At 37.5% G+C, this 24,349-nt stretch overlaps 1 protein-coding gene across 4 annotated transcripts in view; it reads right to left on the reverse strand.

Annotated features, from left to right (window-relative positions):
* Positions 1–296: 296 nt before the first annotated feature.
* Positions 297–24,349, reverse strand: part of LOC124859975 (amyloid beta precursor protein binding family B member 2) — a 63,004-nt gene continuing 38,951 nt past the window's right edge. For 3 of the 4 annotated variants that reach the window (XM_047352906.1, XM_047352905.1, XM_047352904.1), the window contains 7 exons: positions 14,106–14,111; positions 10,585–10,699; positions 6,902–6,977; positions 4,002–4,082; positions 3,772–3,887; positions 3,472–3,654; positions 297–2,034 (listed from right to left, as the gene is read on the reverse strand). In XM_047352906.1, the coding sequence (XP_047208862.1) occupies positions 1,858–2,034; positions 3,472–3,654; positions 3,772–3,887; positions 4,002–4,082; positions 6,902–6,977; positions 10,585–10,699; positions 14,106–14,111 (754 nt within the window). In that variant the 3' untranslated portion in view covers positions 297–1,857. The remainder of the gene's footprint in view (positions 2,035–3,471; positions 3,655–3,771; positions 3,888–4,001; positions 4,083–6,901; positions 6,978–10,584; positions 10,700–14,105; positions 14,112–24,349) is intronic. The other variant, XM_047352907.1, reaches the window with a different exon arrangement.

The following is a 24,349-nucleotide window of genomic DNA, read 5'->3' on the forward strand; positions in this document are numbered from 1 at the left end:
GGATAATAAAATTCCGACATCAGGTTTAAAATGGAAAGCAAAATTGTGGATCATCTTTAGTATCTGTATCAATAATAAGAATGAACAGTGTTACAGAACTGCAAAATCAAACAAAGCATCAGATGTTTACCTTTAAAAAGTAATATTTTTTATCATCATTAGACAGTCTTTGTGTGTCAGTTAGGATTTAGTCAGACTGGACATATTCACAGAGCTGGGTTTATTGGATTTTTTCATGACAACATAAAGAGCACAAACATGGGACTCCACTGGCCAGTCAAGAGGCTGATGGCTTCTTTCTTTTTGGTAATGCATTTATTGTCACAACAGATTACATTTACATGGTGTAGAGATGGGTGACAAACAGGAATGAAATGGTTCACATCTCGATCGTTTGTTTTGTGTGGTTGTTACTTAAATTAGACTGAATTCACACAGCTCACACTGAGTGCAGGTGATGGGAGCATTGTATAAATCCATGTATTTTTTTACTGCCTATGTTTATGTGCTTATGGATTTGCATGTATATTTTTCAATGGTGAGCATACACTCGCAGAATTTCTTTAGGATGAAGAGAATGCAGGTAATTCTTCTTGTATGGCACATATTTCATTTGTTTCTGCACCATATAAAGAACGGTTAACCTTTTGTGGTGTATTTTTGGCCACAAAGTCTTCATATCTTCCAAAATAAAAACCCTGATCTGGAAATTCTCGCATCTCTTGCAATCTTCATACAGTTTCCTGAGCAGCTTGTCAAGTTTAAACAGAAGCAATTAACATTCTTGAGATTTTAAAATCATTCTTCTGTTACATAAAAAAAATTACAATCTTAAGCCTTTAAATGCACTAAAAACTACTTTGTTGTCTTAACCCATCCACTGAAGAAGCTAAAGAAAAGAAACACAATCCTTAATTTGTATTTTTACACATGGAGCAGTAGGATTTCAGTTAGGGGCTGCGTGCTCTTGTGTCAGTGTAAATCTATTCATGGACAAGTGAAGATGAGTTATGCAGAGCACATTTCTAATTTCTCTTTTATGTGTTTGTGTGTTCACAAATCTTCTCATCAATATGCATATCTCACCAAACTCATTTTTATCATTCTCCTTCAAGAAAACATGCAAAAAAACAAACCAATCTTTTGTCACATCTTCCTTCAAGAATCGTTCACCTCCCAGTAGCATTTATCTACAAAGTTTGTGCTCGAATTTCGTTCTTTCTATAGAAAGTAATTGACATACATATCATTAATACAATCACTTCTTTCTACATGAAATGGTTTTGTTTTTCTGTCTGTTGGACACGTTGTTTTACCATTTGGTGGGCAGCTGTGGGCTGATGAAACGTTTTGGCTGTTTGATCTTGAATGATTTTGCTGTTCATGTGTAAATCTTTTGTGACAACAGCAAGACTACGCCCGTTTTTTGTCCTTGAAGGCTTCCGTTGCTCATCCAAGTCAACAAGTTCAGAGTACGACAGAGTTGAAAAGAAAAAAACAAATACCAATGAGTTGCTCCAGAAGCAGAGGGTAGTAATGTGATATTTTTCTGCCTGGGTCATCCCTTCTGTCGAGTGAAAGTTCAAGTAATCCATCAGGTGAAGATATCCACAAACAGGAGATGTTTTCTCTTGGACAAAGCACCGCTCAATGATCAAAGCTCTAACAGGGTCCTTCACACATCAACAGGATAGGTTTTTTCAATATGGTCAGGCTCTCTCCTTCATCTGCTGTCATAATTGATATACTGTATGTACAACATCTTCTACAATGTCTGGTACTGATTAAGTGTTTTTGTGGTGACAGTGAGAGTGGCATCCAGGCTGGGGTGGGGTGCAATACAGTGAGTAGCGACGGTCATTGCTGGGGCAGTTCCGACGGCTGTTTCTTGGGTTTCAGAGTGTCTATGAGAGACTGGACGCTGCGTTTAACACTGGTGGTCACTCGGCGTGTTACTGAGTCTGAAGAGGGAGATGAGGAAGGGCCAGCACGCTGAGAAGGCGGCCGTGCAACCAGACACTTCTGGTACCGGAGCTAAGGAAGAAGAGGAGAGGAAGTACTTAAGAAATTAAATGCAAATTCAGCTGAGGACCTTATTTACTTTCTTCTCTTTTTTCTCGTAATTATTTCTATCAAGAAAGAAGAAAATTTCTGCCCCCAAAAATCTAATTTGTTCAGCGAAATGGCTTAGTCTTCTCCATGTTTCATTTTTCTGAATATAAGGATCAGATCTTCTAGAAATATGTTGCTTAAAAAAGTGGAGTCGTTTTTAGACTGATCATACATGGATGTACTGGAGCGGTACCTGCTGTGTTGTATCTCAATGTTTTAGGAAACAAAACTCGTTCTTTTGAGATGATCAATTATTTTGAGATTTTTGTTTGATTTCTCAAGGTAATGAGATGTTTCTTATTTGTTTGGTCGCAACAAAACGAGCTAATATCCAGATAACTGGATAATGAAGCTATTATTTCTCGTTAATGCGACAAGAGAACTGTTATCACAAAAAACCAAGCTCACGTTCTCACGTTATCTCGATATGATGAGATAATTAACCTTATCATGACATATGTAGGTCAAAGTTGTGATATCTAACATAATAAAACTGTTATAATAAAACCTTAAGTGTTGTTATATTAATATAGTGAGGTAATACAACTATAATAATGACAAAGCAAACTCAAGGTTTCATATCTTGATATAATGCAGTAAAGAAACTGTCATCAGAGCAAAAATCAGCTTGATGCCTTGTTATCATGACAAAACAAGCATCTTTAAACAACAAGATCACTATCATGAAAACATATCCTTGATTTCTTAATAATATAATGTGACAGCAAAACCGCTAAAGGTCCTGATATCTCAACATAAGGAGATAATGTTATCCTGACAAAATAAGCTTGAGGTTTTTGTTATCTTGATATAAACAGATAACAAAACTGTATTTGCAACAAAGTGCTGTGCTGTTATCTCCACAAAACAAGGCGACAAAACTGTAACAATGATAAAACAAACTCGAGGTCTTGTTCATGAGATAAAACTAGACATTAAAACAGTTTTCATAACCAAATGAGCTCAAAATCTTATTATCAAGATTATTGTTTAACTACTTTCTACAGAATAAAAAAAAAAATCACTGCATTACATTCAGATTTTGTATAACTGGCTCCTCAGTGTCTGATTCTGCAAATGCATTTTCATGCAATTTTGTTTCTATTGTGGTTGGTTGTGGCTCAAGTGATAAAATGAGATTTCTTTACAGCTTTGTTGTTTTTAATGCTGAGAAGACACTGATACTAAACACCAAACATTCTACAAATGCATGCAAATTCTAATTAAACATTTTTACTGTAATATCAGAAACTGTCAGAAAATTAAATGCAATATTTCTAAAATTGAGTCTGGAAAGGTTGGAATTTTGACAGAAAATATGGAGGTTCACTGCTTTAAACCTTTAGTTTCAACACTTACCACACAAGCTGCCTGCACCGCCTCAGACACGCTGCCTGCATTTGGGTCACACCAGAAGACATGACACTGGAAGTGCTGGTTCCCAGTGTCCATGATGAAGGCAAAAGTGTGCACATCCCGTCCAACACCCATGAAGGACAAAAACCGCACACGGCACTCCACCAACACCTCCTCCTCTTCCTCCTGTGCAGCCATCAAAGAGGAGATTCAAAGCTCTAATCTGCCTCTGTTTTCAATTGATAAGTCTATTCTCATCTTTTATTTATTTCAAATCTCTGGGTAGTTACAAAAATCCCCTGCCTTCTCTTTGATGACAGCCACGGTGGTGTCAGCAATACTTAGTATGACAGGGGTCCATTCTTCTTTCCCTGTAGTTGAAAGCAGGTTTTCGATGGCCCCGTTAATAATGTCCATACCTGGGGACAAAACACATGGGATTCTGAAAACACTGCATAGAGGAAGCATCTTCTAAAAAAACTTAAAATCTTTGTCGATGTGTGAGGGCATTTCAGTGTGATTCCAGTTTTTACCGATTGGGCGAGACACATATGTCACACCGAGATAGAACACATGGAACTTCTGCACCAGTTCAGTCTTTGGCATGGGGAACTCTGAAGAGAGAAAACACACTCAGAACATCCGCAGCAGGTTTTATCAAAGGATACGATCTGGTTTTTCAAAAAAGAAGTCCACACATGATAATTGGCTCAAAGCAGAGAAATAAAACAAACACTGAATATTCTGTTCTGCTGTTGACATGATTAGAGCATAAAAAACACGTAGAAGCATGTTTGGATTCTGGAGGGCTGACCATGTGGAAACCCTGCTGGTATCTGTTTATACTCTGGCCTGTGGGCAGAGATGACTGGATAACAAAAGAAGTGATAAAGCAACCATTTGCACTTCAATCAGCACACATGTGAAGATCCTCAACCCCCAAGAAGCAAATATTGACAAAATGGAGCCTTAGCTCAACAGAGTTGGGAAAACATGGCACAATGAAAAACTGTACAAGCATAAAAATAATTAAAAACTGACAAAAGGATGTAAAAAAGATTCAGAAAGCTGAGAGCAGTTGTTCTTAGAATAAAGTCTGTTATTGTTTAATGATTATTTGGAAACAATAAAACAATCAAGTGGAGATTTTTAGCATCATATATGGCAGAGTTTTTATCGCTCTGCAGAAAACAGAAGTTTAAACTGTTTTACTCAAATAAACTTAGCTTCAGCTAGCATGCAACATGTATTTCATTCTAAAAAGGTTTTAAAATGGTGCTGGTGCTTAGCCTAAAAATATTCAGGCTAATCTCCTCAATTGTGTCTCACCAAAGGATTGTGTTGGTCCAATTCCATGATAATTCAGTCAGTGACATTTAATATAGAACCTGCTAGAGCCAACCTCTATGGTTCTCCAACTGAGGTAAGTATTCAAAAATCAACTGAGTTGTAAAGTTAAAAGTTTCAACAGCTAAAAATGTGCGACAATCTGGTGTTTTATTTACTTATGACTTCGGAACTTGAAATTAGGAACGACATTAACAACCAGTTGGATTTGCTAATTACAATGTTCAGTTACTAGGCTAACTACTGCTAGCTGTACAGTATATGTTTTTCTCTGTATTTTTCACCTTTCAACACAGAAGCAGCACGTTCACCAAGGAGTGTGTTTGGTGTCCACATAAGACACCAAACTTAACTTTTTAACTTTGGCCATCACTTCGTTTTACACTCAAGCCAACCACATTGGATTTGGAGGCCGGGTCTGGAACTCCGGCTTCTAGAAACTTCTCTGTTGGTTTTTGTGACTTTAGACATAAAAATTTAGACTTCTTACTTAAAATTAAACACATTTAATACAACTATATCCATATGTTTTCATACAATATATAAAAGACAAATTTGTTTCTCACTTGCTCACATAAAATCAGGCTAAATGTTTCCTGTTTAATGTCAGCTAGGATTATCAAAATAATTTCTATTTGTTGAAAGACAGAATAAAGACAGATAATTTTTTATCACTGACTTTAGATATCCTTAACATTTGTCAAATGTTTTGGGTGTCCTTCCACAAGCTTCTCAATGGTTTGCTGAATTTTTGTAATCAATGCAGACATAACTGATTTAGCTGAGTCTGCTTTGTAGGCCACCTTGCTGTTTATTATTAGCTTTATATGGTATAGAGATTAGGGTCTCTGTCATGCCCACTTAAAACAATGATTTTGCTGTCCTTAAGCCACTTTGTGGCTAATTTGAAGATTTTCTTTTGGCCAGTGTTCATCTGGAAGACCCATTAGTGCCCAGCCAGGCTTTTCCTGGCTGAGGTCTTGATATGTTGCTTCAATATTTCCAAACAATGTTATTTCTTCATGACATCTATTATAGCCCCCACAACATGATGTTGCAGTCTCTTAAAGTTAGGATGGTGTTCACAGACTTGCAAGCTTTTTCAAGACGTCATCATCTTGACTTTTAGCCACTGTTTAAATGTGATTTTAAAGGTAAGTAATACATTTTGTATTTACTGAAGTGGTACTTGTTGGGGTTTAAGAGGTTTAAGAACCTGTGCTTCAAAGTATTGATCTAGTCTATCCATTATTAGCTCAATATTGTTCACTGAATGTGAACAAATGACAAACCTATGAGTTTAGGTATGTGCAGCTTTGAAGATGCACAGGATAATTTGGTTATATTTGAATTTGGGATTGGAGCTGTGGAACACCAGGCATTCCCCCAAATAAACTGTAAATGGGTTTTTATGGGGTTGACTGTCTCCATAAGTGAACAGCTGATACAGTTCTTTAAAATTCTGACTCCCTGTATGGCTTGCCCCACACACTCAGCTGATAAACACGCCAGCTGAGATTATTCCCGAGAGTAGGTTGTGCTGGACCTGTCGCTTCTTTTTCCAATAATTACTTAGGACTGAGACAAATAAGCAGTGGGAATAAGCAAAAATTGTTATTAGGGCAAAGACGTGGCTCTCTAAAGGGACATTTGTTACTGGAATTAGAATTATCTATAGGCAACTGAACCAAATATTACTGTCCTTTCTGTACAAAGTTGTTCTTGGCTGCTCGTAAGACAATAGGAGCATCTTTTAAATAAAATAAAATAAAATAAAATAAGAGCTTAAACATGGGGAAATCTTTTGACTAGAAAATGAAAGACTACCACATGAAGATATTCCATGTCTGACAAATCAATTTTTTTACAAAAGGAACTTCAAAGAAAATGCGTATGTGTGTGCTATGTTGAATTCCTTATGTTGTGGGGACATAAATATTTTTAAACTCTACACTTAGAACTTTCTTTCATTTTGAGGCTGGATGATTAGCTATTTTTTAAGTAAGAATGAACAAATGAAAGTAATTTTTCAGAAAATGTCACTGTAATACCCTCTGATGTTATAGAAATGTGTGCATGTGTTTACCTTGTAGAGGCACATCAGAGCCATTCTGGGAGGAGCTGCCAGCTGCAGCCTTAGCACTTTTTCTTTCAGCCATAATCTGAAAAGAAAGAGATATGTGAAAAAAGACATGACAAACAACAAACATAAAAGAAATAAGTAAGTGATAGACAGACCGGAAGGAAAATGTAACAAAAAAAGAACATAAAAACAGAAGAAGATAATGAGCAGAATGGGAATTTGGGGCAGGAAAGCTGGTTCCTGAAAACTACTTAAATGCAATCTGGCTACAAGAGAGTGAGGGAGAGCACAACTTTCAACAGATAATAGAAAGGCTAAATGAGGTACAACACATTTGCTCTGTTTTATCCTTAAGATTTGTCAGGAAACTAAAAAGCAGAACACACGTACACTGTTAAATTTGCAAAATGCATAATGCAGGATTTCATACACAAAACTCCATCAGCCAAAGGTTGTATTTTTTTGAGAACCCTCTGTTGTGAAATGTGCTGGATTTGGAAAGGTTGGCAGCCTTTTCAAAATTTAAGAGGTAAAGAACAATCTACATTTTCTAAAAATAAAAACTTATGCAAACTAAACTAGATTGCCGAAGCACAAAAATAGCACAGGAATTTACATATTTCAGTTTTTGGTCAATTGCACAACTGCACAATAAATGCAATAAATGCAACAAATTCACTTTATTCAGCATTTAGTTCTTTGAGAACAGCTTTGATGTAAAACTGGGGTTTAATACACGACAAATGACGTGCCTGGTACAACGAAAGTTGTTTTAAAGTATACTACCGGTCAAAAGTTTTAGAACGCCTTTCTCATTTAATGGTATTCTTTATGTTTATGACTAGTTACATTGTATGTAGATTCTCAGTGAAGGCATCAAAACTGTGAATGAACACATATGCAATTATGTAGCAAACACAAAAACTGTAAAATAACTTTAAATATGTTTTATATTTTAGATTCCTTAAAGTAGCCACGCCTTGCTGTGATGACTGAAATATTAATCTTTGGCCATCTCTGAATGAACCGCTGGAAAGGAAAACCATTTCAGGAGACCACCTCATGAGGCTCACGGAAGAAGGCTAAGAGAACAAAGCAGTAATCAAAGCAAAGGGTGGCTATTTTGAAGAATTTGAAATATAAAAATGTTTTTGAGTTATTTCACACTTTTTGTTTACTATATAATTCCATGTGTGTTCATTTATAGTTTTGTCGCCTTTGGTGAGAATCTACAATGTAAATAGTTATGAAAATAAAGAGACCCTTTAAGTGAGAAAGTGTATCTAAAACATTTGACCGGTAGTGTATATGTATGGCACTTCGGTGCTTTCTGAGAATCAATGGTTTAGGTGATTTTGCTATATTCTTGTCGCTAAAAAGAAAATAAGAACCAATACCTGCTTGATCCATACAGATAAAACAGATACTGTCCTTTTCTTATTTTTGTGGCCACAACTCTGATTCTAGGAGATGCATATTGTTCATAGAGAGTTGAATGTTCTGCATGGCCTCTGCACCAAGACAGTGCACTCTCTACAGACACTTGATGAATTGCAGGCGTCATTAATCAAAGTCGGCGGTCTTTCTGCAACTCTGCTAACAGGGGAGTGTAAAACAAGACGTACGCATTCACACATATACACTCAGGCACAAAATGGAGCTCAATTCAATGTTCTGCTCAGCTGCGAGACTCAGATCACCATGTTTGTCCCCTGCAGTAAAGAGAAAAGCACCAGTGTGTTTAAAATAGGTAGCTTGAAGGTGACTTGTAGTACTGTGTAATACGCAGTGAGACAGATACTCTCTTTGGTTTGAGGTTACAAATCTAAAAGTAAGTATAAGAAAGAAAAACTATTTTTTTCTCTAAATGGGTCATCATTTCTCTTAGGAAGACTACCCGACATTCCAGGAATTCATCCTTTAAAAGCACAGTGTTGACTGGAAGAGGGGTAGATTTTTAAACATATTTAAATGAGGTCATATAAGATTTTTTTGCCCACATAAGTTACAATGTTTCCTTGAATAAACTTTTGCCTTTGGACTAGAAATTGGGACTATTTTAAAACCCAGAGGAGACTGTATTCACACAGAATATTTACATGTAAGTCTGCCAGAATCCCATTTTGGAGTTTACCCATGTAAAAAGGATCATCATTGCTTCATAGACTGAAGCAATGACTCATAAAAGATTTTAATAACAAGCATTAGGATTAAGGTAGCACTCACAGCTTTCTGTTTGTAGGAGTAGTTGGTCTTTCTTCATTTGAGATATTTCATACCAACAAATAGCTTTTTTTAATAGTTGTGCATATCCGTAGATACTGAACAACAGCCATGGGATGGTTGTGATATTATGCTGGTTTGGTTGCGTTTTCTAAATGTTTTCTATTTTTTTATGTTCTATTCCTCGTTGACCTCCTTGTTTTTCTTTCCAAATTAAAGGTAATATGTCATTGTTGTTTCACTAACTGGGGCCTATTTCATATGCTGCAGATCCACACATGGAATCATCTCTAATAAGTAAGTCATATTTACATTTAAAAGCAGTGCTGCCGCTTTTCTTTCTTTCTACTTTTTGAGAAACTGCACAAGTAACAAGTAAAGTAGCTGCAGTAAATAAACACAGGAAGTAACTGTAGACAAATCTTCATGAACTGGAGGATGATGAACATTTATAGAAGGTTTCTTTGTGCCGCTCTGACAAGAAAAAGCTTGATTAACTCCATCCGTTTCCAGGTGCTGCTAATCAAATGTACTTGATTTGACAGTGCAATAAGAGTTGAGCAAATGTGACCACCCCTAATAAACAGGGGTTTTAGCTGTTTGCTGGTCTAGTGCACACAGGTCTTTGTTAGAACAATGTCACAGAGGAAAGACATCAGAAATGTTCAAGCCCATCAATTTAGGAACGTGTTATTAGGGCCTTATGAAACAATCTGAAGTCCACCATTTATAGTATGAAAACTAAATGCAAAACATTTAAGACAGCTGCCAATCTTCTTCCAAAAGGATGTCTTAGCAAATCCACACTGAAACGAGACTGCAATGCTCAAAGAAATTAGAAAAAAAAAACAAAACAGAAGCCCCATTTTGGACTAGAAGCCTGTTAGCATGTAAAATGTTAATGTTTATGGTGGGGCAATTGGAAAAAGACTGACAAGTATGGCTTTGTTTTGAAAGCGTTACCAGGAGAAAGCCTCTTCCATCAAATAATAATATGGGAGCATGGCTTAAATTTGCATAACTGAACTAAATAAACTGCAAGGCCTCTGAAAAAAATGTCCTTTGGACAGATGACCGCACAATAAAGAGGTTTTCCCATAAGGGCCATGTGAGAAAAAAAAATCAAACAACCTTAAAAAAGGTTGCTATGCAGAAACTAATCTGGGAACCTCGCTCAACTGAAACAGAGTCTTAAAGTATGGACCAAAAATCCTCCATGATGTGACAGCCTCAATAAGTAAAAGGTAGCAATGCGGAGAAACCTTTTAAAGTAACCACCCCTATAGTTTTAGTCCTGTCACTAACTATTATGTAAATGTCTAAGGTACAGTATTTATGAAAACTACCAGCACAAATTTTTTTCTTCTCTCAGTAAAAACTGCACTGATTTATTAACTGATCGCTCACTTCAGAGCATGAGCTAAATTAATTTATGTAAAGGCGGCAGTAGTAATGATCCTCACCTTGGAACAGATTTCGTGGAGACTTGTGGCAATGGCAGCTGCAGGAGTATCACATCGAAACACGTGGCACTTCAACACCCGTGTGTTTTTGTCTCTGGCCACATAGGCAAAATCCCTGAAGAACGGTTGGAAGACAAAGGAAAGATCACAGGTTAATTTTTAAGCGGACATGACACAAAAACAATATCAAAATTAACTTTCCCAATGGACAGCAGGTCAACCAAACACATTTCTTCAGTGGGCCAAGAAGAAAAATCTCTGTTCAAAAAGGTTGCTCATTGATTAATATCAATAAGTTGGTGGTCTTACATACTTTACACTCATTTTGATAAAATGTCTATATAACATTTATATAAAGTTTCTTTATATTTCCCAGCTGCCCTCTATCATTGTTATGCTATTTTTTAATATAATAACTAAGAGACACATTGTTTTCCACAGAAGAATTAATGGATATGGCAGATTTTTTTTTTACTTTGAATCATAAAAATCCAAAGTTCAAATGAACTCTTAACAAATACAAGATATTTCATAGCCATTTAAACAAGTATTTTACTGAGGGGTCTTTAGGTGGTAATAGGTGGTATTTTCCGATAACAAGCGTAATGTTTATCTCTTAATAAATATACTTAGCGCAAACGATAAGAGGCTGCACGGTGGCACAGTTGGTAGCACTGTTGCCTTGGAGCAACTCCTGGCCGGGGGTCTTTCTGCATGGACTTTGCCTGTTCTCTCCATACATGTGTGGGTTCTTTCCAGGTACTCTGACTTCCTCCCACAGTCCAAAATCAACTGTTAGGTTGATTGTGGGTTAAACAGCAGGACTGCATGCCGGCCATTCCATCCTCTCCACTACCAAATTCTGGAGTAAGTTTATGTTAAACCCTGCTCTGGTGATAAACCTTATGGTGATTGGTTGGATTGCCACTACCAATAAAATCTCATCTCTTTGCATCGGGATTGCCTCCAATAATGATGAGCTTTTCATTTTCAGTGATTGAGATGCTGCCCCACACCATCACACTGCCCTTACAAAAAGCTGTTTGGCTTTGGTAGAGATAAGTTTTTCATTGGCACAAACACTATAATTTGGTTTGCTGCTCAACCAACAAATGCATTTTCCTTACAAATGTGGCACCATTAAAGGAGAAAAAACAGCCTGCTCAATGGTATAAGATTTATAGCCAAGAAGGATTGTTACAACAAATAACCAAAATAGCTAAACTCAAATTACATTACTTTTTGTGCAGTTTTTTTATGCCTTGGGGTAGCTATTAAGGATAAAGTATATTTTTATAATTTTTCTATGACTTAATTTTTCCTGTCTATTAGTAAAAAAATGTTAATTGTTTTTTTTTGGGAGACATTTACATACAGCATCCTCCAGAGTTTTTGGCCCCCCTGATAAAGATGTGTAAAAAGACATTAAATACATAAATATTTTATTGCAGGAGCATAATCTAATACTGAAAGAAAAACATTGAAAAATCAAATTTTCTATCATGTTACATCTAATATGTTTTACTTTAGTTTTTTTAAATTGATTGGAATTTCTATGAACTTTTAATTATTAACCCATCTTTCTGTTTCTCTGAGGGACAAATATGAGCTGACACAGTGGCTCCTGGCTCACCATTGAAAGTGGGAACCAGTAGAGAACATGCCATTCAAATAAGGTAGATCTGTTTTTAAGCTACAGATTCAGAAAATGGCTGCAAGAAAAAATGTAGTTCACTGACTATAAGTGTCTTTATCTACTATCAGAGCAATGAGCAATAACCTGTAAAACAACTGAAACTGTGACAACAGAAGGATGTTCTGTCTTCCAGGCACAGTGAGGAGGATGGTAGAAGATGTAGAAACAAATATTCATAGCTCAGTGTTGGAGAAGAGTCACTCTGTCTCTATGACACCCATTTAGTTTGGGGGTGTTGTCCATATGTCTGCAAGGGGCAAACTAATTCTGGAGAGTGCTGGATATAGATTTGTTCATGCAGTCATGCAATTTTTGTGGTACAATATTGGATTTTTAGACAGTCAGTAAGAGGCTTGTTTCAACCAGGCTTGTGGTTTACAGACCTGTTACATGTGTACTGTTTCCATGTATGTGCTGTCACAATGCTAGCACATTTCTCTTTTCTCACCAGCGGTTCCCCGCTGTGACATGACATTTGGTTTGACATTGGAAGTTGGCAACTTTTTTGCAAAAATCAAAAGAGTTTGTCCTTGGATCTGTCTTGTGTTTTGAAACAAGAACTTCCCAATTATTCTTCCTGCACCTGATTTGTGAAGTCATTGACAATGAGTTTCAACCACAGACAATAAAAATGACAACCAAGTGCAAAGTGCTGCACCATTTTGCATCATGGTGAGTTCACATCTCTTCTAGACATTTCTCGTTTGAGGTTTGCTGTAATTGGCTCCTTTGTTTATGGGAAAATAATGATAATTGTTGGTACCATTTCATCAAGGCTTTCAGAGAATTCAAACCTGTTTCATTTAAAACAAGCATGCTATTTAGTATTTCCAAACTAAATATCCCAGTTTCCATCGTTACTGACAATACAATCACACATGCATGCATATACAAAAACAGGTGTGTATGTATGAGCCAAAGGAGACTGCATGCCAGGAGCATCACAGCAGTGCCACATGGCTTAGAAAATCAAAAGTGATGCGAAGAGACTTCAGGGAAGAAACTCCTCTGAGAAAGAAACTTTATGCAGAGAGTGGGTGGCATATGAAAAACAGCAACACCTGGGAGGTAGGACACAAACACACACAGATAGAAGATGAAAGATACACAAGTTTCTTTCTCATTAACAGGTGAAACAAGCTGCAAAACAAAACAAAACAAAAAACAAGGTGGATGTGCCTCCAGCTTCGGACAGAAATGACAATGAGTAATCAGGCAAGAGGGTGTGGGGACCTGAAAGGAAGCCAACTAGATGGCAGGGTCTTCAGATGTACACAAACATCTCCTCACACACACACCAAAGAAATCATGGACACAAACAAAAATATGGCAACTACAGCTGGCATTTATCACAGCGGGCTCTTTGTGTTTATGAGTCCATTACCCAGGCTGTCTCCGCTGCTTAATTGTGTGCTCACACTTTGGGTCGATAATGCTCCCCGCCTTTGGCCAAGAAGGAAAGTGATAGGAAGTGTGCCTCCTTCAGGGACATTTGAGGGGTGCGTTGTCGAAAGCAGTGTGAGTGGCCTTGCTTCTCATGCCACAAATGATTCTTTTATGACTCCTGTACCCTCTCTGAGGGATCACAAAGCAACGAAACAGCATGCAACTCTTAATAAGGAAACAGCCTTCAGCCAGTGTGACTTGGTGGTGATTTACCACCTACAGTAGCTGCTGTACTCCTGATGAGTGAAGACAAAAGCAAAGCCACGGATTTAACTCCTAAAGTGACAAACATGATTCCACAGATGGGGAGTCTTCATGTAATGACTAAAGACAATGTGGGGAAGTAGATCACAATGAGCAAACCAAAGACAGGAGTTACCTTTCTCTGTTTTCCAGGAAGCATGGGGAGGGGTGCAAGAAAAGAGAAGATAAAGCTTTGAAGAGAAACATTGATGCAATATCCTGAGTCAGAAATCATCCTGTCACGTGTGCAAAATCTGTTTGTGCAGTATCATTCATCTCTGTGTACTTTGTACTACATTTTGGAAGGACCCTGAAATATAGTATTGATATAATCTGTCATCCTTTATGAAAAAATCAAAACCATTGTTAGACATTCAAACAGGGAATATCATAACATTTTACGGCATTTTTGTTCAGAGACTCAAATAAAAACAACAATATCCCAGCATTAGGTATCATTAACATATTTTAGGTTTGAATGACGAAAGCACAAAAATCTTTCGATTCTTCCAAACCTTCTCAGACATTGAAGTGAATTTCATTTAAGTTGTGGGTTTTGAACACCAGACTGTAATCCTGATTGTAGTTAGTTATAGTTGCACCACTGAACATGGTGAGGAACGACTCTACATATGTTTTAAAGATTGTGACATAAACACTGGGTAGTTTTATAGCTTCCGATCTTTGCTTTTATTTGTGTGACTAAAGCTCATTTTCTGTCTCACACACCTGGGAGTTGAGATTGTGCAGTACATTTGAAATCCATTATCATTACACATTTTCACAGAGTTTTAAGGGACTTTACTCATGTTTTAAACCATAACTACTATCAAACAATCTGAGATCAATGTTGTATTGTTTGATTTCACAATATTGCAGCTGTTGAGATCGGCAGCGATCTGTGTTTGCTGATTATTGACATTAAAGCAGCAACTTACCTGCAGTAGTAGTACCATCTCACCATCAACAGATGCAAGTTACATAAAAAGCATATCTTGCATCTCACCGTGGTAAATACGCACACAAAATGGCAAGAGATAATTTAAGTGCTCTGAGAAACTTGACTGGCCCATTGTCGGTAAGTGCCTAACAAAAGTCTATGTTGCATTGAGAAAGCAGGGCTAATTCAGACACATTGCTGCCTTTGATGATCCCTTAAAGTAAAGCTAATCTGTGTAGTAACAGCTGGCACTTTTTTATAATAAGAATCCTATCTTTAGAGTGTCAAAAGTGCTGCTTCAACAGAGAGTGCCTTGCATGCACACACAAGAACATGTGTACACAGATAGAAACATATGGAGACTACATCAACGTTTACAACTCAAACAAGTCAACACGAGATTCCATCTATGATTAAACTTCAAATCAAGATTGTCACATTCTGTTCAGTGTTGAATTCTTACTCCATGTCTTATTCACTGCCTGGTACTTCTTGAATAAAAGTCAGAATAATTTAAATCCTATTTCCCCATTTCCCTTAATACATCCACGTTTCTCCCTCTCCAATATAGTTGTACAAGTAAAAGTGTTTAAAATTTCTTGTTGCTGAAAAAAGAACCACATCAAAAGCAGAGCGGCTCTCTACTTTTCAAATAACCCGCAGCGCAACCTTATTGGACTTTTACAGTGAGACTGAGGCAACTATAACCACATCTCAACATAAATCTTTTTGTACCTGATTTTGCCAACACTCTGCAAGACGTACACTCACTTAACCCTGGTCAGGCTTATTTTTATGTCCAAGTTACTAACCCATCTTTCTGTGGCCTCAGGCCTGTGATCACTCATTGAAAATGCCACTACAGCCAGCCAAAAGTAATCCAACACATTGAAGTGATGATGAAGAGCAGCAGAAGGGCACTGTACTGACATTTAGGACGTAACTGTGTGGAGATTCAAAGCCCAGGAAGGTTTATGACATCAAAAGTAACCCTGAGGTATGGCAGACCAATTCTGCTATAATTAAGTAAACATACAGAAATAAATAAATGACTCAATAAAATAATTACTGGGCCAAACATTATCTGGACTTGTAAGTTAGAGTGCCAGGAAATGCAACAAAACAATAAAAACAAGAGATTTATTTAAATACTAATCAACTGATCAGATATAAATCAGATAAAAATATATTTTTCTATTTTAATCATTAACAATCATAATTTATCTCTTTACTATTAGTCTTTTTTTTCCTAAACCACAAATTTTCAAATCATACTTAATCCTCCATAGAAAGGTAAAGGTGGTGAAAAAAAAAAAAAAGATTTCAAGGTCATTGTGATTTTGTCTTGGTAACATAATTCAGACAATACAACATGTATTTTCTTTTTATCATGACTATATATAGTAAATCCTCTCTCACTGATCTTGATGGGTGAGAGAATCATATTAGTAAACAGCTAATGACCCATGCAGTTTGACAAATTTGGTGCATATAATGACAGTTACATTGTACATAATGTACATTACACTGTAGCTAACACTTTGAACAGCACTAAAAAATGGCTTCTCTTCTACATAGTGAAAAGAGTGGATTCTCAGAATACAGTCAGTAGTGTTAAATGCTACAATCTGTCACCAGAAGGGATTTTTATTAAACATTTTGTAATGAAATAAATAAATAAATTCACAAAGAATTTTATAGTTTGTATTATTATGTCTAATGTTAGGATAAAAATACATGCTTTCTCTTAAAACTGACAGAATTAGTGTTGAACCTGCGTCCCCCCCACCACTTCTCACCAACCGTTTTTTAGTGGAAGGACTTGGCAACTTAATCCAACAGCAACATAACACAGAGAAACACGGAAGAATATTTAAAACCTGTAAAACACATTTTTTTTTGCAAGCTAAAATGCTAACAACAATTTTGTTGGCTGTCGGAAAGTCACGGAACAGAAATTAATAAAATCAATGAAAAATAAAAATACTTTGCTTTAATACATGGCAATGTGGCAACCATTTATGCAGATTATTACTGTAATAACTGTATCTACTGGTTTTTAATCATGGTTATGAAGGATATTGCTTTAATAATGCCAGTGACAGGCAGTGGCCTCTGCCGTGCTCCTCAGACAGGAGTACGCTGTAACATCATTGCTCTATTACTTTTCAAACTACAGGGTATTTGCACAGGACGTTTTCAATTACAGTCAGATTTGATCAGGCTTTTAAATTGTTCTATTGTTTTATTAATATGCATACATTTTTATCTTCAATTGATGGATATTCCTGCAATTTGTGTATTTCCCCTCTCGGTCTATCTATCTGTGATTAATATTCCTCATGATAAAAATTGCTGAAGCAATGAGTTATTTACTCCTCACAGTCTTCCTTAAGTTTAAAGTCTTTAGGAACACTTAAAGGAATCATGAAGCAAGATCTGCTCTCCTCTCTTATTTGCCTGTTTATGCTGTCTATATATTCCCTGGAAAACAAAAGAACAGACACCAGTTTTACGCCATTAACACAAAAGTGATAAAACAATATGTATGACATAATCTAATTGCTTTTAAAACATAAAAAGCAGACATATTGTTTTTTTTCTGTACCTGAAATATTATTATTTATTAGAGGCTTTTAAATAAACATCCTTATTGAGCAAAATGTTATTTTAAGATACCGTTCTGCTCCGTTGTAGAGTAACACAGAGTCTAACAAGCTTTGTTGTTTGCTTTTTTGCTATGGACCTATGTGTGTCTTTAATAAAGTGAACTGATTAGTATTAGCAAGCCTTTAAAAAAAACTTCTTAATCTAGCTAACAGTGTAATTCCTTTTAGTCAAAACAACATTCTTCCTAGTAAAAGCAGAAATCAAAGATATCCACATTTCATTAACATTCGTTAGAAATTACATTTTAAGATATCAACAATTAAAAATGTTCTAGTGAGAAATAAGTTAATAATATCTCAAAATCTAGGGCTGTGTTTAAAAAAATCGATTTTCCAATTCTGAATCGATTCTCAACATTAATTCCTAAAGATCGATTCATATAACCAATGATCGATTTTTTAAAAGTGCATTTTCCAGTGTGAGCTTTAATGTGTGAGCCGGCACTTCCGGCTCCACTCCAGTAGGTGGCGGTAATGCACCAAAAAGCTGTTTGCCAACCGCCACGACACAGGAATAAGAAGAAAAATAAGGAGAAGAACAACACCATACGCGGGTTTGCATAGTGAAATATTGCGGAAATCCGACCAACCTCAGGAATCACATGTGCGGCATCACCAGGAACTCATGTCTAAGTTATCCTCCGGGCCGCAACAGATGAAATTCCAGCAAACGCTACAACTACGGCCCTGTCCCAATACCCGCACTTCCGCCTTTGTGTCCCTGAATTGCGCGTTGCCGTTGATGGGTTCGAGTGCGTAGTGTGTCCCAATTCTCCAGAGCGGTCCTTAGCCCCGCCCCATTTGTGACCCACATCCGCCCTTCGGCGGTATATTACCCACAATTCACTGCTGCAGATGACGTTCTGAGCAAAAACCAATCATAACCGTCAACGTAACCAGCCATCAACTCAGAATAATAAGAACTGCGTAAACTTTAGACAGCAAGCCGACAAATATTTTTTTTACTGGTTTTCCAGGTTCAACATTGTAAGAAACCACTGGGTTCAGAGTGAGTCTGGGCAGTCAGTAGGCCATAACACTGAAGTTACCTTCCAAACAAACACTGGCGTGGCGAGAGTCTGGTGTATAAACCTCCGTCGCTTCCTGCACTTTCTTCTCCTCAAAACAATTGCTTGTTGCAGTTTTAAATCGTTTTTTTTAGCAGCAAGACTGTGAAAACTGCGCTGGTTCCCGCCCTTTTTGATTTACGGTGCAGAGGTGCAAGTCGATGACGTAACCCCTACTGTCCCAATTCTCCAATTTTGCAGGTTCTGACCTGCGCACTTCAACCCCTACATGCACTTGTACAAAGTAAACACTTCATAGAGGGTTGTAGTGTGGGAATTGGGACAGGGCCCTGCGTTCCCAAAAGCTAACAGAGGCGATTGCGGCCTTTATTTGCAAAGATGTGCGGCCGTATTCAGTTGTGGAAAATGACGGTTTCAGGCGGCTAATGAAAGTAGCAGAACAGCATTATGTTATGGTGTCTCGCAAACGTCTCTCTGAAGAAGTCATCCTAAACATGCACAAGTCCGTAAAAGAAAATGTGAAAAGTAAACGTCAGTCAGCAGAGCGGGTGGGCATTACAAGCAATACATGGACATCTGTTGCTACAGCATGAGAATGTCAGGTTTTGTTTATACTGACAATTAAAATAAAAGTGTATTTGTATTTAACAGAAAAATATTTAAGGTGAATTTTTACTTTTTACTGTCAGGTTTTACCAGGTTATTGTCCAAATAGCAGCTGTAGATATCTCTGGTGTGCTCTGTTTTCTACCCTGGATCTGTTTGGGTATTGTGCCCTGTAGCATGTTTGTGATGGCAACTGTTACGACATTCAGTAAGATAGTTTAATCCTTACAGCCACCATTAACTACCATTACTTTATTAATTTACTGTTGAATGTTAATATCAGAATCAGAAAAGCTTTATTGCCAAGTACGTTTTTGGACATACAAGGAATTTGTTTTGGCGTAGTCGGTGTAATACAATACAAATTAAACAGTATAAACATATCTACAATATAATATAAATATATGTGCACAGTTTTAAGTGAGTGAGAGTAAATGTAGAGCAGTATAAGATGCAAGAGCAATACAACAGTGCAGGTGATCATTGTGCAAGTATGGCAGTGCAAGTAAAGCAGGAGTCCAAGCTGAGCATTAATGTAACGCATAGAGTTACAGGTTACAGGTGTCCTGTCAGCAAAAAAGGGGGGGAGGGAGAATGTCAGGGTGGTCTCCGGGCTTTGTTAACAAGGCTGGTGGCAGATGGGAAAAAACTGTTCTTGTGGCGTGAGGTTTTGGTCCAGATGGACTGCAGCCTCCTGCCAGAGGGGAGAGTTTCAAAGAGTCTGTGACCGGGGTGGGAGGGATCAGCCAGAATCTTCCCTGCCCGCTTCAGGGTCCTGGAGGTGTACAGTTCCTGGAGCGACAGTAGACTGCAGCCAATCACCTTCTCAGCAGACCGAATGACACGCTGCAGCCTGCCCTTATCCTTGGCTGTAGCAGCGGCGTACCAGATGGTGATGGAGGAGGTGAGGATGGACTCAATGATGGCTGTGTAGAAGTGCACCATCATAGTCTTTGGCAGGTTGAATTTCTTCAGCTGCCGCAGGAAGAACATCCTCTGCTGGGGTTTCTTGATGAGGGAGCTGATGTTTGGCTCCCACTTGAGATCCTGGGAGATGATGGTTCCCAGGAAGCGGAAAAATTCCACAGTGTCAATTGTGGAGTCACAGAGGGTGATGGGGGCAGGTGGGGCTGGGTTCTGCCTGAAGTCCACAACGATCTCCACTGTCTTTAGAGCGTTGAGCTCAAGGTTGTTCTGGCTGCACCAGTCCAACAGATGGTCCACCTCCCATATGTACGCGGACTCGTCACCATCAGAGATGAGTCCGATCAGGGTGGTGTCGTCCGCAAACTTCAGAAGCTTGACAGACTGGTGACTGGAGGTGCAGCTGTTGGTGTACAGGGAGAAGAGCAGAGGAGAGAGAACACAGCCTTGGGGGGAACCGGTGCTGATAATACTAGTATCAATATGTTTCATAACTACATTGTCATGTAATTCAGGTAACAGCTTAAAAAATGTAACACCAGCAATCCAATATCGAATTGGATTGAACTGAATTGATTCTAAATTTTGAGAATTGGAATCGATTCTTGAAATTTGAATAGATACCCAGCCCTATCAAAATCCCTCAAAAATAATGGTTAAGATAGCAGAAATTATGACTGTGTATAGGAACGATACCCTTTTAGATATCTAAAATGTTAAGTTTTAGTCTGAAGAATTTATTCGTGGACATTTCAAATGAAGATCCGCCAAGGTGATTAAATGTTAAACTGGCTTGCCGTAGCGGAGATGTTTCCAAAGCATAATCTTTTAATATCATGCAACAACTCGAAACGGGTAACCATCCAATGCCTAGTGCTTGGCAGGAGCGTGTGCATTGTTGGAAATCAAGGGGGGCCCAATAAATCATTAGAGGAACTTATATTTTAAAAAATATTAAAAAAAAAAACCCACAAAAAAAGAAAAGCTGATAAAGTGATGCATTTATACCTTGCCCCCACCCCCCATGCAAACAGACACAGCAGTGCCTTCCATAAAGCACAAATAACTGAGCTACTTAAAACAAATGACATGTTACACATTTTCTTTGCTTCCACTTCTCAGGAGAATTGCTCTTGAGAAATGTTCATTACATAGGAGATGATACATACAATCTCAAGACAGAATAAAGGCAGGAGGCCAGAAAGCTAAAATAAAAACGTGGGAGAGGAGGAGACAGAAATGGAAACGAGATGTGAGACCCTCTGAGGCCTGGATGGTGTAGAAGAAGGTGGAGAGAGAAAAACACGAGGCATGAGATGAAAGGTATGAAAGCACCAAAGCAGAGGGATGAGTTACAGCAACACTCTCTACACTCATGAGTCTTTTTTTCTCTCTGTGCTCCACATATTTTCAGCGCTCAATAAAGGTTGACTTGACTCCCTACTACCAATCTCTCTTTGATCCTGATGGCTGAGGGGCAGGTTCGCCCAGAGAGGATGCACACGACTCGATGATTAAATGAGGTCACGGCTGCAGATACGCGGGTTGAACTGGGTTTTGAAAGTCACACAGGGCTGTCATCGTATGCAGCTCTGACATCAGTCACCCACCACGATAGCACTGACAGCACCATGTGTAGTAGAACTGTACTACTAAAGGAGAAGCTCGCCACTGCATACTGAAACATAGCATACTTACTGAATCAGTCATTTCAGATGGTTTGGTTTCAGACACAAGTTTATTTCTTTTTAAATGTAAACACTCATTTATTCTGCAAAAATCAGGATTGGGCTGGTAAAGGCATAATAAATGTAACAAAAAAATGTAACACAGTTCTATAATTTTCACAGTACTAACACAAAAATTATAAATAACTGCTCAGCATGTAGAAAAGCCATAACTGTTCCTACTGCTGGTATATCGATTATAGCAGTTATAATATAATTTAATGTAATGTACTATAATATAATTATAATTATACTTTTTTTATCATTATTTTGAAACATAAACTGAAACAAAATGTTGGCTGTTTAGCAGATATGCCTCTTGGAGCCTTTTCAACTGAAAAGTTTAAATAATTACTTTACTAAGGGTGATGGGTGGTGCTCTTTTTATTCCTCCACCATAACTGTCCAAATTTATTGATCTGAAAATATTTCCAAACAGCCAGATTCTTTCTTCCTTGTAAGTGAGGAAAGAGTGTAGTAGACTACTTAAGCCAACAAAACAGCAGTACTCAGCAACAAATGGCACCATCCAGTCACAAAAACTGCGGTCACTTTGGCACCTTCTGTGACATCTCGTTAAAAACATGTTTAGGGACCGTAGGGATGGTATAACAAAACATTTTTAGCGGTTGTAAAACCAGAGACCAGCCCATACATAGTGAAAATATGCAGTCTATGTTAGGAATGGTCTAAATCTAGTTCTGAAACGCATTTTTCTCAGCTTGTTAAAATTTTTAGTTATCAATATTTATTGTGATTGTCTATTGCAAGTGAGAGCCTTAAAAACTAGATTAAAATGTGAGTCTGTTTGGAGCTAAAATTAACTATTATGAGATGAAATTTGGGATCAGTGTAAGCAGCAATTAAATTTTCTTACTTGTATCACCGCAAATACTTGAGTCTGCGACTTAAAGGTTGAAGTCGCGAATACAAATTAATTTAGACACTCTAAAGTCTCGATCTAAAGACTCGAGACTCATTCAGACTCAGTCTGGTACTCGAGTCTCATGAATAATATTTAATTCATGTAAACGGGGGTTAAAGTAAGCTGGTAAGTGTAGATAATTTGAGTAAATGACAAATATATTGTCATTTCTAAATTACTGTACCATATAAAATTGACTGGTTGTCATGGTAACGGTATGTTTAGGTTCTATGTAATTGTTTTTGACAGTGTGCGTCAATTAAATAAAAGAGTTAACAGCTGCTTCCAAGTTTGTCTGTTTTTATTTATTGCAGCCATCAAGCAAGCATGTAGACCACATCTCTAACAGACATACGTATTCTTTGATAATGTTACATTTAACATATTTACCAGGGACATTTGAAGGTGATGGGCTGGTTCATACCTAGTTCATACCAAACTGTTCATGTTTGTTGTAGCCTTATTTTAATGAGCATGTCTCTCAAACTGAACTCTGCATTAAATGACTTTTGGTTGTTTCTGAACAAAATAAACGTAACTAACGTGTGACACACTAACGTCATCACAAATGCACTTCTGTTTCTTCAAAAATAAGAGCACTTTCTCTTTAATTTATTCAGAATTTCACTGGAATTAACCAATTTCTTGTTTTCTTGAACATAAATGTATTTTTATAGCTGTAGTTGGGTAAATATTTTATCTTATTGATTTTCAGAATAATTTACTACAGTTAATAACAGTTTTACCCTTCTACATGTTAACTTTAATGTTTTGAAAAAGATAGCGATGTTAAAAGGTCTTGTGGTAAATTAGGTTAAAGGATAATGATTTGACTTTATAACCTACAAGAATTCTTTGGTTTAACCAGCAAAGATGTTTTGCATCCACGCAGCATGTAAGAATGTTAACTTTCGTAATTTGTGACTTGATTTGGACTCGAGGTGAAAGACTTGAGAAATGACTTTGAAAAAATAACTTGTGATCACCTGCTTTTTAAAGCATTTGAACCTCCTCTAAATTGTATACATTGCCTGCTCTTCCATACTAGCCCAATACTTTGGATAACACAGTATTTTTACAGGCAGCAGAAAATATTTACTTATAATCTTGTAAAACAGCAAACTGTTTCAAATGCATGGCTTTAATTATCTGGTGCTGAAATAGTGTAGTAAAAACCAAAGCACCCCAGTGCTGTTGCAGTGAAAACAGCACAAATGTAACTATTCCCCACCTTCCGTCTGGTCTGCAGCTTCCAGAATCACTCAGAAGAGACTAATGTCTCCTCCAAACCATCTGCGACATACACACACACACACACACACACACACACACACACACACTCATGCAAATGTACAGAGGGATGTGGCATCACACAGACTTCAATTATCAAGCTGCTTGTCAGATTGTCTGGGTAGCTTGGCCGGTATGCTAATGCATATACATATGCTAATTGTGCCAGCAAATGCTGATCTGAACTTAATTGTCTGAGCAGGAAGCTCTGTGGTACTGTAGTCAGCAAAAAGTTGACAAAAAGAACAGCAAGGACCAGGTGAGTGCAGTC

This window comes from Girardinichthys multiradiatus, chromosome 23 (genome assembly GCF_021462225.1).
Source record: "Girardinichthys multiradiatus isolate DD_20200921_A chromosome 23, DD_fGirMul_XY1, whole genome shotgun sequence".
NCBI lineage: Eukaryota > Metazoa > Chordata > Actinopteri > Cyprinodontiformes > Goodeidae > Girardinichthys > Girardinichthys multiradiatus.